The 18715-nt window shown below is 41.3% G+C and overlaps 1 protein-coding gene across 1 annotated transcript in view; it reads right to left on the bottom strand.

The window, feature by feature from the left end:
- The window catches only part of pcdh15a (protocadherin-related 15a), a 135676-nt gene that overhangs the window by 107065 nt on the left and 9896 nt on the right, over positions 1-18715 (bottom strand). The window contains exons 2-3 of the mRNA XM_053436360.1: positions 15632-15646; positions 14215-14280 (exon numbers count right to left, since the gene is read on the bottom strand). Coding sequence (XP_053292335.1) covers positions 14215-14280; positions 15632-15646 — 81 coding nt within the window. The remainder of the gene's footprint in view (positions 1-14214; positions 14281-15631; positions 15647-18715) is intronic.

The raw sequence follows: 18715 nt of genomic DNA, 5'->3' as shown, positions 1-18715 counted from the left end.
TCCCAGTCTCAAGCTACTAAGTCTCTTAGTGCATGTAGGGTTCAATATATAAACAGCTATCCAAAAATAACATTTTATATGAAAAATGAATTAGAATGTTATAACACAGCAGTGATTTGAGGGAGGAACCACATAATCTTGAGTTTAACAATCGGGCTCATTCCTTCCTTGGAAGGTAGGAAGCTCAGTGGGTAGACGCTCCAACAACAAAACCTCCTTTAACTCGGAGGATAATAAAATGCCCTGTGTCAAGTGGATGCAGAGTTGACAGCGGTGGGTTCTAGGAGATGCCACATCTCTCAGCGCGCTGCAAGTACTTCACAATCAGCTATTCAGTTCGTATCATGGCAAAGGTGAGAAGGCCACAACCGTATTATAAAAAAGTTTTCTCGCTGTTGTACAAGATGGAAACTTCCCATCTAGTAATCAAGGAGGGGTGACAGATACTTCCCTAAAAAAAAAAAAAAAAAGAATAACTGCACAAAACACACATTAACATGCACACAGCACACCAAAGCCCAAAATATGTTTTGAGCACATCCAATACCAGGATCTTAATTGTCCTCCTACGTCCTCTCAAAACGTTGCACGATCTTGGATATAATTAAAGCAGCGTCTCACAGCACCTCTGCAGGATCCAGGCTGATTTGCAAAATGATGAACTTGCTCAAAAGGCTGTAAAAATAATAAAAAAAGGAACCTCTTGGGTTGGTTGGCTGCACGGCTGCTGCCTGCTGCCACAGATTTGGGTCTACACTTCTCTGTGGTGATGTATTGTACTTGCTGTTAAGGGTGGTTGCTTTTAATGAAACAGGAGTTTTCAGCCTCCAAAGGGTTGTTGCCATCACCTGAATGAAGATGATAGTTCCCTATTTGTCGTTGATAAAACAAACAAATAAACACCAAGTATCGGGTTGCGTTTTACTTTGTGTATAAACCATAAATATGCAGGTTTAACTAATATTTAAAACAAACTCACATCATCTGCTGGAGGTGAAATAGGCTGATGGATGAAACCATTTGACACATTTGCATAATTGTGATCATTCAAACATCATTTGAACCTGTTGACACAAATGAGGAAGTTGGAATCGGCATTCATGAATTTCAAACAGAACCAGAGGACACGGAGATCCCTCTGTAATCAAATTAAACTAATGCACAAACAAATGTGACACATCATTATTTAATATGGAGGCTCACCCACATGTGTCACAGTTAAAGGATGATGTCATTACATCAGACAACAGATGGTCACACATGCCCCAAACCTGACAAGGGCATTCATGATATGTGTGCTCTATAGTATGTTTTTCATGGATGTAAAAACCTTTTATAATACGTATGGGAAATGACACTGCCTCAGCAAAATGAGGATGTGGTCTTTATATAAATATCAAGTGATATCCAAGAAAGAAACAACGCTTTGCAGCGGGAGACTGTGCCGTGAAAGAAAAGATGAACTACACAGGCATAAGTGATGATGCTGAAAAGTACATTAAGCCATCAGCACAGTCTAAAAAGCATTAAATAAATAGCAAGGCTGCTGCTGCTTCATCTGCGGAAGAAAAATGGAAAGAACAGGCTATTTTCACGGCTTATTTCTCTTTCAAGAAGTCGGCGGGAGTCAGGGAGGCTGTTTTTCAGAATAGAAGAAAGTATCTTAATCTTAACCTCATACTTCAAGACACATGAACTTGAAAATCATTTTGTCCTAAACATGAAAATATGACCAATACTGTACATGTATGAAAATTAGGGTATCAGATGCCATTAAAGCTGGTTATCTCTGGATAGCTGTTATTAGAAAATTATGATTCTACAAAATAAGATTAGATTATAAATCTACCTAATTCCACAAACATCTGTCTTTCCTTCAGTCTGTCTGAACATGGAAATACTATCTTAAAAACTTTTCATCGTATTTGCTTCACACTTGGCTCGGGTGTTGTTAATTACCCAAGAAGAGCAGTGTCTCAAACAGAAATTCACTAGTGTCACAAATGCTGTACTCCGTCATGACAACAGCAGTCATAGAATTTGTATTTTGTGAACGTTTATCGGCAGATTGTGTCGGTGGCTTAACAAGACGCTTAACAGATGTACGAAAAACTAAAACATCTGTAAACATCAAGTAAATCTGTTAAACTTATATATAAACCCCAGATGTGAACAGTAATTGAGCAATTTTTTTTTGATTTTGTGAAAAACATTAAAATCTGAAGATCCATCAGGATGCAAACAATAAAAGTGAAAGTATATTGTCGAACTGTTTGAGGACGACTCACCAATGATATAATTCTGAAGTAGCTCCGGAGCTCTAACAGGGGCCAAGCAAACCAACCATCAAGTGGCACTGCACTAACAAATACAATTCTCTAGAACCTTTTTACATTTATAATTATTTCTTACAAAAAAACGGGATCTATGACTCAAGTACTATCAATTCTTCAATATACATGAATAAATGGGCTCGGTGTGTGTGAAAGGAAAGTGCTTCCATCTGTCATTGTTCTCATTATTCTTCAGTTACATGGTTGAACTTTATACACGTATATAGAACCACATACCTTTAATACCTACAGTGAAGAAGGCACTTAAACGGTTGAATGATATAGATGCTGCTCAGAATTATTGAGAGTAAAGGTTAGCAGGGAATGAAAAGTAATGAAAGGTCTAAAGAAGGATTTTTGTTATAAAAATCTGCCCAGCTACACGATGCTGGAGTGTTGAGACTGAACCTTGCAACCTGTACTTCCTCCAAAGCTCTATTCATTCCAGGAACAAAGCTTTTCATCTGGAATGTCATCCGGCCTGATTTACGGCCTGAAGCTTCTGCACTGACACCAACTTTGTGCATTCCCATAATGTTAACTTGACATATGTCCTGGCTATTGGATCTAACTCCTTTGCAACCATTTACAGGCAATTCTCCAAGCAACCGTTCAACGGCTTAACATGAAGGATGGAGCAGATTCATGCCTCTAGTTTCTAACTTTGGAAGCGAGCGATGAATATTCACAAAAACAGTCAAACTTATATAGAGGGCACAGAATTGACATTTGTTTTTTGTACATCTTGACAGCTAAACCGGCAGTACTGCTTGATCACGTTAACTGATGTATATCCATATTTATGGAATGAAGTTCACTTTTAAAATTCTATCAATTTATCATCTAAAATTGGATAAATACCGTCTGGAGGAATACACCAGTGTCTAAAACAAATGCTCCACCTTAAAGATTCTGTTGAAATTCAAACCGGGTTATCGCGTGCGGACAAAAATAGCTGCGCTGACACATTTTACAAGAGATTGAGGTGTTGTATGCAATAAGCTCAGAATGTTTTTTTTTTTTTACAATACCTCAAGGTCGCTTAATACTCTGATGCCCAAAGTCCCTTTACAGCCTCGGCTCCTCAGAGTCAAGGCTCTAAACAATGAAAGCTTATTAAAAATCAGAAAAAAATATTCACCCGCAACTAACGAATGTTTTTTCAGTGAAATAAATTCATAAAAATTGTTGTGGCTGGGAAACAAGGTTTCTTAAATTGGTGTACACAGCTTGAATTCATATTTTATTTTGGCCATTAGTTGTCAGGTCTCCCTCTGCACAGCCCGTTCTACCACTGTGGCTTGCGTCCAAGATCTGAAGTGTCATTTAAAGTACCCCTAATACACTTAAAGTATTCCCGTCTTCATTCAAAATAGATGGTAGAGTACCACGGGGAAGAAATCTCATTACTCACCAAACGCTTTCTGCACGTACCTGCGTCAATTTTCTCCCGCAACCTGTTTCCTGGCAAGATCAATGCCCACCCGCAGACAGGAGGCCCCACCGCATCCGCTCGCCTTAAATGTCACACCCGTTGTTGTCTTTGATGGATATTTCATCTCATTCCACCTCATTTGGAACCAACATGCGTGATTACTCTCTTTGCCTCACAAACAGCAGACACATCAAAAGAGTGAAGGGAGAAACAGAGAGTGGCTCAGCCTTGGCACGCTGCCTTGGTGTTGCAGGAAGAAATAAGCGCCTTGTAAATGTCCCAGCAGGATGCACCGATCAGACACAACATCTAAACGGGTAACCGGCTTTAATGTTGTGGCTGAAAGGTTAACCTCCTGCGCTGCCCAATAATTAACCAATGGCATTTAAACCACTGTCCTATATTTCGGGCAAACCAAACAACTTTAAGAAATCTGCCAAATTGATTTCGCAGAATGGCAAGTGAGTGGGAAAGGGTTTTGTTCAACAAAGGTTGAAAAGCACAAAGTAGAGCGCAGTCCGTTAAGGCAAACAGCTCCTGAACCGTTAAAAGTTAAAAATACACATTAATCAGAACAATACCCGAGTGGAAGTGATATCTGTTGTCACGTGTCAGACATGTCACAACATATGAATTCCCCTGTTTGCATTAATAATTAAACATACGTCTCTGGAAGCGAGGTTGACTTGCAGAGATTTGTATGCGCGGGGGAGTTGGTATATTTGTGGATGTTAGCTAGAAATAGACAAGTGTGCTGGTGAAGACTCAACTTCCACCTTCCACCAGATCAGTGAGAAAGCAGCAAGTAAACAGGCAAATTACACTGTGATTTGTGAGCCAGTGTTAAATGTTCTCATTTTGTTTGCTGGTGTAAATATTTGCTCTGTACACATAATCGCGTCTTGACATGGTCGGCAGTGAGTCGTAGGAGTTAACGACTAGACAGTAAGTAAAGAAACTACAGGAGGCTGCTTCGCCCCTGGAGCCAGTCGTTGTCAGTTAATGGTAAATATTTTGAAGATTAACACAAAAGATTATTTTTTTACTTTATTTTTCTGCTATACTGCACACATGACATGTTTCTGTCAGTTCAAAGGAATAAACCGAACATCTCTTCAGCCGGGAAGGTGAAGGCATCGAGGCAGAGCGCAGCAGAGGGGAAAGGCTTTCAGCTCAGGAAACACCGGCGGCACAAAATCAAACAGGACAGGTCGGGAATTTAGGAGAGATTTGCTTTTTCTACTGTCCTGAACTGTGTGTTTTACTCTGGTTCATTTTCCTCGTTGGTGCAGCAGCCACCGAGGTCAGTATGTGTGGGTGATGCACTCGGTTCTTGCCGCTGCTCGCCACTGACGCTCTGTTTTCTGCTTGCAAATTTGCATTGCTGAAAAATGAGATCTCAACATGAAGTCTGAATGACCAATCATTTTAATGTCTGCTCAGCCTAATGTGAGGATTAGACTAATCCACAATCCCATTACGACGTGCTGGAAATTAACTGATGAATGCTCCGGATCTTATTAACAGAGGAGAGAGGAGCGTAAATAAATCCAACGATAAACAGGCAGCTACCAGGTGCTGAGCATGATGAAAATACTTTGCAGCTTGTTTTAAAGAAGGCCAGGGAGTTCAGGGTGATTAGATCAGATCACAGTAATGGTTTCAGAGAGAAAGGTGCAACCGGTATAACAACAGACCAATTAAACAGCCCATTCCAAACAGGCAGCAGACACAGCACTAGTGCAAGCTGAAGAAGACAATGTCTGCAAGCACGTGCACACACACACAGGGTCCGGAGTTTATTGGGTTCAGATAATATATGCGTTTCTCTCCCATAGAAAATTCAATTACCATCTTCCTTTAATATACTGAAGCAAAAATACACCAATTTACAATATATATACTTCATGGTGAGGGTCTGTCACACAGCAAAGGCCGTGGTCCTTCCTGTTGACAGCAGCTTCACGACTCCAAAGACCCAGGGAGGGTTTGATTAACCTTAATTCCATGACAGAGTCAGAATGGAGCCAGACAAGGCCGGCATCATTTAAATTGCCCCGAGCGGTCTTATCGTGTCCACAAACTTGGCATCGTTATTTCCGTGGAGCGGCTCCAGGATCTCTCAACTGATGAATACACTGTTGGCACTGAGGCTTTGACAGAGACAGAGAGAGAGAGAGAGAGAGAGAGAGAGAGAGAGAGAGAGAGAGAGAGAGAGAGGTAAAAAAAAAAAACCTCTTTCAATATCAATTCAGTTACAGTATAAAAAGGTAAAATATGTCGCTCATTACATCATTTGTAAACAGCTGTCACTGTGTTCTCATGGAGCAGTTTTTCTTGCGGTGTCGCACATGAAGAAGCCAACCAGGAGTATTAATGTTTTGCAGCAATTTCCCCCGGTGCACTCCTCTGTGCCACATACAGTGTGGAAGACAAGCAACTGTCATTCTGCTCTATAGTCCCTGCACGTACGTGGGCTGGGGGGTGGGGTGGTGGTGGTGGTGGGGGGTGGATGCTGCAGTGTAAAAACTCTGTGATTGCCTCAGAGAGATGTGAATTAAAGAAACACATATTCTATTATGACACTATTATTCTAAGTTGACAATCCCACCACGTTCAGAGGAAAACCAGCTTGAATGATGCAGTAAAGTTTGTGTGCCCACACCAGGGACGGGGCGCACACACCCACAAAATGTCTCTTTTCTGTTCTTTGTACCGGAAATCTGGTGAGAGGAAGATCTAAAGTAACTTTGGGTGAATGAATTCCCACCATTCATTTAACATGTCGCGATATCCTTTAATGAAACACGCGTTGATATTTAAAAGCCCGGCGACTCAAACCACTATCAAGTGCAGCGTAACACATTGAAGGTCTGTTTCTATAGCATAATGAGGGTAAGCATAAAGTGATTTACAGCAAGAACAGAAGTAATTATGCGGACCGTTTATCTCCACAATGTACTGTAATTGCAGTCTTTATTTGCACATCAAACACTAAAACATGTTCTCTAATTTCTAAAGGGAAAACAACGGAATAGTAGTAGTCTAATTAGGACTAAGTAGACGAGGACATACGGGCTTCTGCAGGCCACTTCAAATCTGATAAAGACCTTCAGAGCACAGTTTACCATAAATCAGGTAATATAATAATAATAATGGCTTGTGAGGCAGATGAACCAAACAAAAACACAGACTTAGCACTGAGGTACAGTCACAAAGTAATGTGTGTAGTGTCTAATTGAGCCTCAGTGAATGTGCCGCCCTCTGTTTTGCACTGTAATCCACAAGGAGCAGGTGTTGCGCACTAATCCCAGCCTTTCAGCTCGGCTCTAATTATATATTGATGACCTAGCAATCATCATAACTGGACGCGATCATAGAACTGAACAGGGACCTGCCTGTGTATGTGTATGTGTGTGTGTGTGTGTGTGTAATACATTATGGAACAGAAAGAACATCAAACCCTAAATCCGACATCTGCATGAAGCTGATTACAAAAAATTAAATCCACGTACAAGGCAGGCACCCACACTCCTGTATCCCTCACTCACTGACACACACACGGATACAGAGATATGAAAAAATAAATACACAAATTCTCAAACGCGTGTGTGCACGAAACAGCAGTGCTCATTTTGCTTGAGCAACGGATTCACAGCTGGAGCCCAGATGTGTCCTCTACTGCAAAGTTGCAATTTCGAAGCCAAACAGAAATATTGTAAGTCCTGATCAGCAAAAACTTGAGTCAGCCTGCATATGTACAAATACAAACAATTAAAGCAAATCAGATTTTTACTAACAATCGTGATTATATGCTCAATGATGTAAAGGTGAAGAGAAGCCTTAAGGGGTTAAGAGGCAGTGTGAGGTTTATACTCTGCCTGCTAGTTCACACTGAACATCGTATGAGTTTTTGCACAGGTGAAAAAATATATGCAAAGAAAAGAACATTGGTTAAATCAAATGCAGCTATGTCCTGATATAGTCTTCTATTTCCCATATTGATTCCTACATAAAAAAAATGTCACCTATATACATATTTAATAGCTGCATTCTACTAATCCTTTATGGACTTGATGATTCATTGTTGTATAGTCTGGCACAATTCCATAGAACTCCATCGTAACTAAAAAGAATAATTCTAGGAAAACTCAACAATTACATCCTTTAAATAGCCGTTAAAGTGTACTCCCAGTTTATAAAAACAAAAGTAATTTAAAGTTTAAACCAGTAAAATTACTTGTGGGACCTTCCACAGTGAGAAATTGCCTTATCGCGCTAGCTAATGCTACACTGCCAGAAATCACTTCTTCTTCACTGCTCTCAAAATAATACTTGCCAGTGGTGATAACAGCGCAACTGCTGATTTGAAGTTATGTCGGAGAGAAGAAAACGTGCAGTTTAATCTGGTTGAAATGTATATACTTAAAACACATGATATCGTTTTTTTACAATGATTTGAGTACTCGTCAATACCTGACTCTGCATTTCTGCCATTATTGGAGACCTTTCCGATGCTGGTGTCAGTATCGGAACATCCGTAATGAGAGGTTATTCTAAGTGAAACATTAACATACTTTATATAGATTATAGCCTCCTACGTTAGCTGTCTGCTACGTCTGCTGTAGTTGATGTGAGTGTTGCCGCCTAATGAGACCCTGACTATAGAGTAATCTAACAATCCCATCTGTGGAAAGGACAAACTGATAAAAGACACTTCACCCTGATCTAAGCGCCCAGGTTGTGTTTGTTAACAAGATATTATCATTGTAGTTAACACTGTGTTTTTGAATGTGTTTACGTTGTGGCTGATCGATGTGCCGTCACGTCCACGTCAAAGTTTCCCACACGGTGTAAAACAGTAGAGCTGCACAGTGCTCACTGCCTTTGTAACGAACAGGCAGGAGTGATGTTAAGTCTCCTTGTTCTTTATGCCCAATTAAATGCGGTTGCATGAAAATGGAAAAGTGTAGCATTAGGACGAGTCTGCAGAAAATAGATTTAACAAGAAATGTGTAATGCACCACAACCGCAATCATCCCATTACCACAGTGAAAGCCCCGGAGCTGCTGCGAGTAACATCAGTAACTTTGTTTTTTTTTGTTGTGTTTGACTTCTTTATTATGGACCCTAAAGGCAACAGAATGTATCTGGCGTGAGAGCAACGAGTGTATTTGAACTACATACCTTATATTTGTCATTTGTGGCACTGACTGTGAGTAGTTCCCTGGCACGGAATAGAGGCAGGAGGCCAACAGTTAACTCAGTTTTTGGCAAATGGCGGAGCACCATGCCTCGTTATCCTCTCACGGCCAGGGATCATGGCGTTTTCACCCCATTCACTAAAAGAGTTACACAGTACACCCTTGCCATTTGTACAGGACTGCACTGAAAGGCCCATACATCACTCAGCTCCCCTGCTGACAACTGGCATTGTTTGAAACCAGTGGCGTTCAGGACTTTAGGTGTTTGAAGATTCATCATAGTAAGACGTCGTGCTACAAGCTTTGGAGGTTGTTGGCCCACTGCTGTGGTACCCTTGGGCAAAGGTGAAACTAAAGGAGGACAAATTATAGACCTCCCAGGTATAGGTCAGACAAAGTTCAGTTTTAATTAGGAAATTTAATTTCCATCTAGCTCAGTTTCAATTTACATGAGTTACAAATTCCATTTCAGGTTTCAAATCCACCGTCTGAGAAAAGCATGAAGGATTGAAAGAGATAACCTTCCAGGGTGTTATCATGAAGGGTGAAGGGTTTTCTACAGGTGCACAGTAAGACTTGAAACAGACTCACTACACGTTACAGGACTGAAACAACAGAGTGCGTTCAATCTAATGACGAGCTCGGCAGAGAAGAAACAGTGTGAGGGATTGAATTAACTCTAAGCAGAGAAGCTAATGAGGCCATGGTGGTTGAGAAGAAACAACTCACATAGGCTGGCTCATCTCATTAATTGTTTAAACCTGCTAACACATTTAACACTTTCCAGAGCCGCCTCCAAGCTCTTCAAACACCGGCGGCCGAGTAGCGAGACGCAGGAGCTGGTCACGTTTCTAGTGAGAAAAGTTTGCACGGCTCACGAGAGCTAGTTATCCTGGATGAGAGGAGACACCTTTAAACAGACCGCGTGCTGTTTACCACTGGCACTCCATATTTTCCCTGTTTGCCATCATTTCAGCTCCCTCAAATCTTTTAATGCCACATCAAGGCGGCGCTGACGCCACTTGTCTTGGGTCTAAAAATAAAAAAGTGCAGCGGAGGCATTCGGGGGCTGGATGATATGTACCAAAAATATATAAATCTCTGAGAATACACCAGCATTTTTTCATATTAAAAAGATATAATTGAATGATGTAAAATTTAAATACATTATATACAAGTACAATCTCTGAGAAATCCTCTTCACTTATTTTCCTCAACAATAGCATATAATAAAATAAATAAAATTCTTCACCAGGTTTTCCTCTCTTGCTTAACTAATAAAAGTCCTTTAAATCCCCAAATTGTCCAAATAATTCAATATACAGGATGTAACACAAATCAACTGCTAACCTCATCCTTCACCTTGTTTTAAAGGTAGGGTGATTAATTTGTTCCTGAAATACTTTAACCTTACTTGTTAAAATCCTCTTCCCGTCCCGATAGCAATCAATAAACAAAGTTGTCTGAAAACAAGAAGAAAGGCCGGAGATCATTTTATTTCGACCGAATGAAATGAGGGCGAACCTGTCAGTCAGTAACCAACCCATCTGCCTGCCTCCATTCTGCCTGTGCACTCATCGCACACACAGCTAAGACGATAGCCAGAAGTCGGCCTCTAGCAGTTGTCAGGCACATTCATGTGGTTTGGCGATGTAGCTTTGACAAGAGGGCCGATGGGAGGGGACAGGATGCATCAGTTTGGTTTTTTTCAAAAGGGTTATTCCAGGATTACCAACCCTAACTTTAAAATATATTGATATACCCTGGAAAGGCAATGCACTACCAGGCACTAAAACATACATATATGAGTGAACTCTTATTAGTAAACAGCTCTCAGTTGGTTTGTCTTCATACTTCACTTAATTTACTGTCTGACAAACTTTGTGTGTTTGACTTCGGTGCCGTTCAGAGTCGAGCGTGTGGAGGCGGAGGTGGAATAAGGATGTGGACTCCCAGAAGAGTGTACTTCCCTTCCCCTCAATTAAAGGTCTGAGTACTATGGAGTGCAGCGCTCTGATTTTACTCTCACTATGGTATTCAAATAAAACCTGTAGATATAACAATAAAAATAAGAACCACATGAAAATTGCCATGAAACCCGAATACTATAGAATAATGAATGGCTTTTTGCGAGCAGATACTGGGCCTCATTCTGCACTGCATTGTTTAATAGGTGATTATATTAAAAGCTTGCAATATGAACATTAAGTTTTTACTATCAACTTTTCTTGTACATGGCTTTGAGACCGATGGTGAGTGTAGCCTTAATGGGAGACTCATAACGAACCAATCAAAAAGCTTGTCATAACAGTTTATGTAAGTTCAGGCACATCACAGACTCAATGGGCTGATACCAAAAAGCTGCTGAGACATTTACAATAGATTTACATTTCGCTGACAACAAATTCAATATTAAACAGTTTTATACGTCTATTTAATTCCCACAGGAATTAAAATACATATAAAGGCTCAACTGAGGAGGAACTGTGGCCCCTGGTTAAACCCAACTCCTGAGAGTTGCTGTGCTACAGAAAAGGTGCAATACCCCAAAGAACCTTTCCAAAGCTTACGGCATCGCCACTGGTGAGGATTCAATAACCCATTAAACAACTTGTTTAGATCCCTCTGCATCTCCAGGGGCTAATGTCCAAGGTCAAGCATGCACAAGCCTTCTCGGCCTATGGAAGGTCTTAACTCCGATTGCCTCGTTCGCGTGGGCGTGAGCCTTCGTCAAGTCGCATCGATACATCATCATTTAGACCAAATGCACCTCAGCAGACACCGCATGTAAAAGAGTGCTAAATTGACTTCTCTCTAATGAAGCCCTTCAGCTACACTCATTCCTGATTTCCTATAAGCTGTTGTTCGAAGGAACCGAGGTGTGCGAGGATCCTCACACACACACACACTTCAGTTGTTATAAATCATGAATTTGCAAGAGATTGGATAAAAGCTAGGTGATGGCGTCCTCAGTAGTAGGAAGCTTTTTGTCAATGAGGAAATATCTCCTCTCTCTAGCTCTGCCTCCTTCTACTCTGCACACATCCAGCGAGATCGAAATCTCCTCAATCTGATTAACTGCTTTTGGATTTAGCTCACAGACCGACCAAATAAAGGCTCCTACACAAAACATACTTTATCTGTCCCAATAGATATCCACTCTGCAAGAGAGTGAGACTTTATGTGTTGTGTCTGGCACCTGTCAGTGGGTCTGCAGAAGCAGCAGCTTGGATAAATTAAACATGTTACGCTTCATTTGAGCAACTGGGTTGCTATCCCCTGGCGACTATTCCTCCGTTTTTCAAAAGTGAAAACCTCAAAGAATAAAAAACCACAGCCAGCTGAAATGAAACAACAAGCCAGAAGCAAGAAAATGGCCTTATTTCACACTATTGCCTATGCCAAGCTGTTATTGTCTTAACAGAGTCGAATATAATTCCGCCCCACACAATCAATGAATTCCACAAACTGTTGAAAAAACACAGTGGCTTGACATTCGCACATGTTTCTGAGAAGCACACCTGCTCCACTGGGAACCTTGTGCTTTATTGACTTTTTGGACTCATGTGAAATATGCTCTCGGGAGAATAAAAGGGGAAACTGGATTTTATATATATTTGTCTATCATTTCTGACCCGGTCCAAACAAAGCCAGACAGAGGGCTGATTATGTTGTTTTGCCTCCCCAGTCACTGTCATGAATGAATATAAAGGCAAATGCTCAGAAAAGATGGGGTCTTATTATGTGCCATTTGTATGGCTCCTGTGCGACAGAGGAGGAGAGATGAAACACATTTAGAGGGATAATTGCTTCGGTCAATAACGGCGGGTTGCCTGTTTTACATTCCATTACGGGGAGGACGGACTCCGGGCCGTTTCATCAAGGAGATATAAATAAAAAGCCGCGGGAGCCCGAGGAGACCCGTATCCCAGGTAAACGAGTGCTTTATGAGGAAGATCAGCTCAAATCCCTGACACCCGGCGCGTCGGCACACGTGGGCCGAGCATGGCTTCGGGACCCAGGATTGGCCATCTCCATCTCACACATTCCCCCGGCAATCGATCAAAGCCCCGAATCACAGCTGCACACGGAGAGGAAGAAGTAGGAGAGACAGGATGACAGCCCGAATTGGAAGCCATCGCGCTGACAAATAGCGGCCTCATCTGACACAGAGCCATCCAATCATGCTCTTGGGATTTTCGAAAAATATGCACATAAGGTGCGCGTGTACTGTACACCCACACAGACAATCTCCCTCGTTAGGACACACTCCCATCCACAAAGCAGTGCCAGGAGAATATATAGTTTGGACATGGAGCATCTGTGAGACTGCATTCACATAGTATAAACAAGCCCTGGATCCTCTCTGCAGTGAGAGCTGCTCATTAAACCCTGTTAACCTGCAGAGCTAATATCTGCAGGGAGAAGTGAGTGAGACAAACACACACCTGCTCCATTTAGGGAGATGCATCACTCATTCCCTCAATGGACACATAGCTCCTCCCCAAGCAGCACTCAGCGCTTCCTTTCACATACACACGCATTTCTGCACACACACACACACGAGCGCTCATCAACAGAATGCAGATGGCAAACTTAGAAAGCAAAGACACATGTGGGTGAAGGAGGGAGAGGAGGAGGAGAACCGCAGAGAGCTGAGAAGTGGATGCAGGTGACGGGGGAAGGCAGAGCGAGATGAAAAAGAAGCAGCCGAGTAGTTTGGCCTGACCCACTCGAGTGCTGCGTGTCTGCTCCACGCGTCAGCGACTCCTGTAGCACAGGTAGACCACAGCAAAGACAACCTGCGCAGGGAGCACACTGCTCATTAATGGAGCCCCATGTCACGTCTGTGTGCCAAACACCATCTGCCATCACTCAATCGGACCCACACACACGTTTCGCTTTGCCCAGGGAGAGTAGAACAAATACACACACACCAGGAACAACTGGATTTCTTTGTATCTATAATTTAAAACACAATCAAAATGGCCATCCAATTCGTCTGACAAAACATCTCCTGTAACCAACCTTCCCCAGAGTGCCATCAGCGGTACTCTCACACTACAACACCAAACAGTCCCTGCAGGGGAAGTATTAATATGTATTGCATTACCAAAAGCAAAACTCACTCTAGCATATAAAACGAGCAGTGAATTCCACACCACTCGAGTGCAGAGGCATTTAAGATATACAGAATAAAGTGGAAGTAGAAATGAGTAAGTAGCGTCGGAGGGGAACGTACCGTTGGGGCTCTCCTCGTCAATGGTCACTATGGTTGCCGGGGGCCCCGGCCGGGACAGCTTACATTCTGCAAACACAAGGAGAAAACGCAAGTTAACATAAAACAAGCTCCTGCTGCTATATTCATTGACTTTGCAGTTCCATCAGTATGTTGTCCATCTTGGCTTTGGCTCAGTGGGCGGTTTATAAAAAATGGCTGCATATTAAAGTAGGACGAACTACAAATAAGTTTGATTCAGTTGAGGGGGAAGTTAAAATATGTTCCAATACATATTGCATGTAGATTTAGAGAATAAATAATTTGACAAATTTTTAAAATAAATGTTTTAATATTTTAATAAAAGCTTATCCTAAACTCAACAAAAAAATACTTTCTACTCAGGGCTCCATGTCCGATTTCAGACGTCTACGAGTTGTTAGCAGTTGCAAAAAAGGGATATTTTCTTTCTTGGTCAATATATATATGTATTTATAGCTAATTCAAAATTGAAATGATTCCTAAGATGTAGATATCAAATAGAAACATTTTGCATAAGATGTAAACAAATTCACATATTTTCTGCATTGTTTATTCTGTCAAATCAAACTTTTCATATCGATGCATTTTTGAAAACGTTGATTCCAATATGTTTGAATGAGTTTTTATTTTTGACCAACATATACATTTCTCTAGTCCTGTTTACAGATACAGTGTTGAATGATTTTTACCCTCTCATTTTAAAACCTATGATTTCATGACTAATTTGTTTGTATAAAGCTTACTATTAATGTTTGTTATTTTTAATGTTTAAGTTGGGCTCTATCAATTCAATGTGTGTATTTGGAGGTAATACTTCTGTCCTGATTCTTGCTGAAAATTCTCAATGTTAGATTGCCAAACAACAACAATCTCAGAACATCAAAAAAAAAGAGACGACGAGATGACATTGGTCTGAGAAAATAAATCACAAAATGTTCCTCCGATTTCTCCCTGCCCTCCCGACACACAAAAGGTGGCACTAGGGCCTACGAGCTCACAACCATCAACAGGAAATGGCCGGCACGATGCTGACACCAGACACACAGGGCAGTCAAAGCATGTGGCGACCTCATAAGCAGAGCACTGATGAGAGCGGCTTCACAGATGGAGGTCACAGCAGCTAGCTGGTACAAGCACATGGGACACAGGTAATGACAGCTTGACAGACAGCACCAGATGGGGCAGCAGGAGAGGTGGAGAGCAGGAGACAGGAGGAAGGGAGATGTCTTGAGCGGAGGAGTACGTGCTGTGAGGAGACGCGCTCTGCAGCCGATGTGAGGAGAGCTGAGGGTGTAATGCTTTTCAATAGGGAGGAGAGTGGGGGAGATGGTGGGAGAGAATGTAATAAAAAAAAATAAAAAAAGGGAGGAAAACAGACAACAGATGTTTGCCCTCTTACCCTCGTACTGCCAGTCTGAAGGGGTCAGGGGTTAGTGGAGCCAGAGGGAAGCGGAGAGCAGAAGCATGGAAGAAAAGAAAGGAGTGAAACAGTTGGTACAAGAACAGCTCTGATGTTAAGAAAGGGGAAAGAAAGATCGTTATAACAAGAACAACAGATATTAGAAAACAGCAGGAAAGAGAGGCAGTATCAGGGAAGATTTACTGTAGAAGGCTTCAACAGAGAAGTGATGGAAACACGTAGGTTTTGGAAATATGGCCACTGCTAGTAGTGGCTGGCCGACTGTATTTAAGAGAGTTGCATTGTATAACTATCATAAGGATCACTTAAAGACTTTCACTCAGTATATTAACTATGTCTGCTCGATTAATCGAATTTAATCGTGATTAAGAGTTTTGGGTCAAACGATCTCCAAACTACTATAATCTAGTTTGTCTGCTTGTTGTTGTATGTAACCCGTTCAATGTAGGGGTTCGGGGGTAAATGATGATGGTCCTCATAGCCATCCCCCACCCCTCTCTTTCTCTCTCTGTGTGCTTGTAGTAGGGGGGCAGATGGGGACATTTACATTTACCGGTACCAGAAGTGACTGGTACTTCCGGTCCAGTCATTTAAAGAATAAAGCATAGACTTCAGAATAAGGGCACATATTAATAATCTTTTGAATAATCGTGATTTCGATATTGTCCAAAATAATCATAATTATGATTTTTTCCATAATCGAGCAGCCCTAATATTAACTTATGATCTTGAAAAGGCAAAAAAAACATGAAAATGCACTAGATCCCCGTATCCACATGGTTTTTTGTTTCTTTAAAGAAGATGCCTTCATTTTATAAGATACTGAATCTCAGGCAGCTTGTTGCCAGGTGGTGTCGTCTTACATTACATGTTATCAGAGATGGACAGAAGAGAAACACATGGTCACCGACACCATCAGCAGTCATCACTCTTGGGTTGCACACCCGCCGTCTGTTCCCTGACTTGTGTTGTGCGACCGTGCACCTGTTGCTTGGTGCAATGAACAGTGGATCGTTTTTCCTCATTAAATATGCATACCCATGAGCCTTCACCAGAGTTGAGGTTTGAAAGTGCATTTTAATCAGAGATAAAAAACCTCAGGATGTTATGTTGCTGCATTTTTGATAATTGCTGTTTCCAAAGTGCAGATACCAACAGTAATTAACAATTAAAAAGGCAAAGAAAACCTGCGGCTAAAATATAACATATTCAAAGTAATCATTAACTGCAATTTTTTAACTTATTTTCACTTTTAATTTAAATAGGTGTTGCGATCTGGACATTTTGACACACACAAACACATATATATTATCGCAAGCTTATATTTCGCCTCTCTTCTTGCACCAGGTGGGAAAGTCCCGTCACAGACCAAGGAAATATGCATGTAAACATAAGCAACGTTTTGCTTATCTAAAGTCCTTGAGGAGCAATTTTCCACACATACACATTTTACACTCTTCTCTTAAGCCGCTGTTCATTTTCAGAGTTTTGTAATTTTTTGGGAATTAGAAAACCTGTAACTATCTGCAGAGGAAATAGCAGGATGAGGGGTTTCCTTTAATAGCTACAAAATGAACAGAGCAAGTGGGTCACATCTCGCAATCAGAGACATAATTCCTGAAAGACTACGCACATGTGGGCACTTGTGAAATACAAATTCTGTGCACTCATTTTGAGAAGCTGTTTCAAATCACAGACCGTTCTGTTAGTATTGAATGTGTGTGTTCAGTGTGTGTGTGTGTGTGTGTTCAGTGTGTGTTTGTGTGTACATGTGAAGCTTTCAGTGGTAGTTGCAGCTGTAAGAGACACATGTGAAGACAAAAGGGCAGAGTGAGGAAGAAATAGAGAGTAACACCATTCGCAGTGCTATCAGAGAAAGTCTCAAACACACACATCGATGTGAATAAAAACAAACACACACACAGGCAACCTTGCAGCCACAAAGGCATTCGAGTCACTCACTATCAGGAACCATTCAAACAATTGCGCCATTTAGACCTTTTATGAACAGATTATATTTTTTAAACCTTTCCTTCCATTTAAAAAATCTTCCAGAATAAACATTTTTTTACTTCCCAGTGACTCCCTGGTTTCAGGAATGTGCCAAATAGCCTCTTCAGATCTCCAATGTAGAGACAAATACAAATACGTGGGCTTTAGAAATCAGACTAATCAATGTATCCCTCACAGTGTGGAACATTTTCATCACGAGTAAGGCAACCTCAGATTTAAATATTGCTCAAACTCAAACAAACAAATACATGTAAATATATTTCCTTACTATCACAACATAGTTGAAGCAGCCATAGAACGTTGTGTTTGTCTAGCAAGCTCACTGCCGATGAGAGACTTCTCCCACTACGTGCTGAAGGCTAGTTCACAGATAATCATCGGGGTAATAATGTTGAAGCGTCTTTTTTTTACCCTCATTGTGGATTTATTTATTTTCTTCATGCCGGTTCATGTTGCACTGTTGCTTGTGAAGTTTTCTTTGCGGGGGTGTGTGGTCGCTCTGATTATGCATGACATCGAATGTGCACAAAGATGCAACTTTAGAAGAAAGTAGAATCAGAGTTGAACTGATGTTTGAGTTAGTTTCAGACTGATGTGTGACATTATTCCATTTGATTATGCATCGCTAATGCTAATGCAGAGATCCTTATAGAATATAGAATCAAAGTATTAATGGAAATCTACTAATTTACTCACCCCCCCAGTTCTGACAGATTATTACCAATCCTACAAATCCTCGTGATTGCATTTTAAGATGTATGGATAAGGTTGATTTTTCAAACAGAGAAAGAGAGCGGCAGCAGACCCGGAGAGTATTTGGTGCAGGAGGAAGTCTGTGTTCCACACCGCACAGAGGTAGAGTCGAGAGGAAAAAATAGACAAAAGTTGTTTAAAATGGTAACCAGTCAAAAACAATACGGAGCAGAATAGTGGGAGCTACATAAAAGAAGCCATTGATCACACGGCTCGGGGAGAAGGGTACGCAGCAGCATGGGGCGCTCAGTCACTGAGGTCTATAGGTTTTCAAAAGGATTATTCAACAGGCTTGCA

Source organism: Pleuronectes platessa, chromosome 12 (assembly GCF_947347685.1).
Source record: "Pleuronectes platessa chromosome 12, fPlePla1.1, whole genome shotgun sequence".
NCBI classification, from domain to species: Eukaryota; Metazoa; Chordata; class Actinopteri; order Pleuronectiformes; family Pleuronectidae; genus Pleuronectes; species Pleuronectes platessa.
The sequence above is the reverse complement of the archived record's forward strand: the minus strand, read 5'-3'. Positions and strand labels throughout refer to the sequence as shown.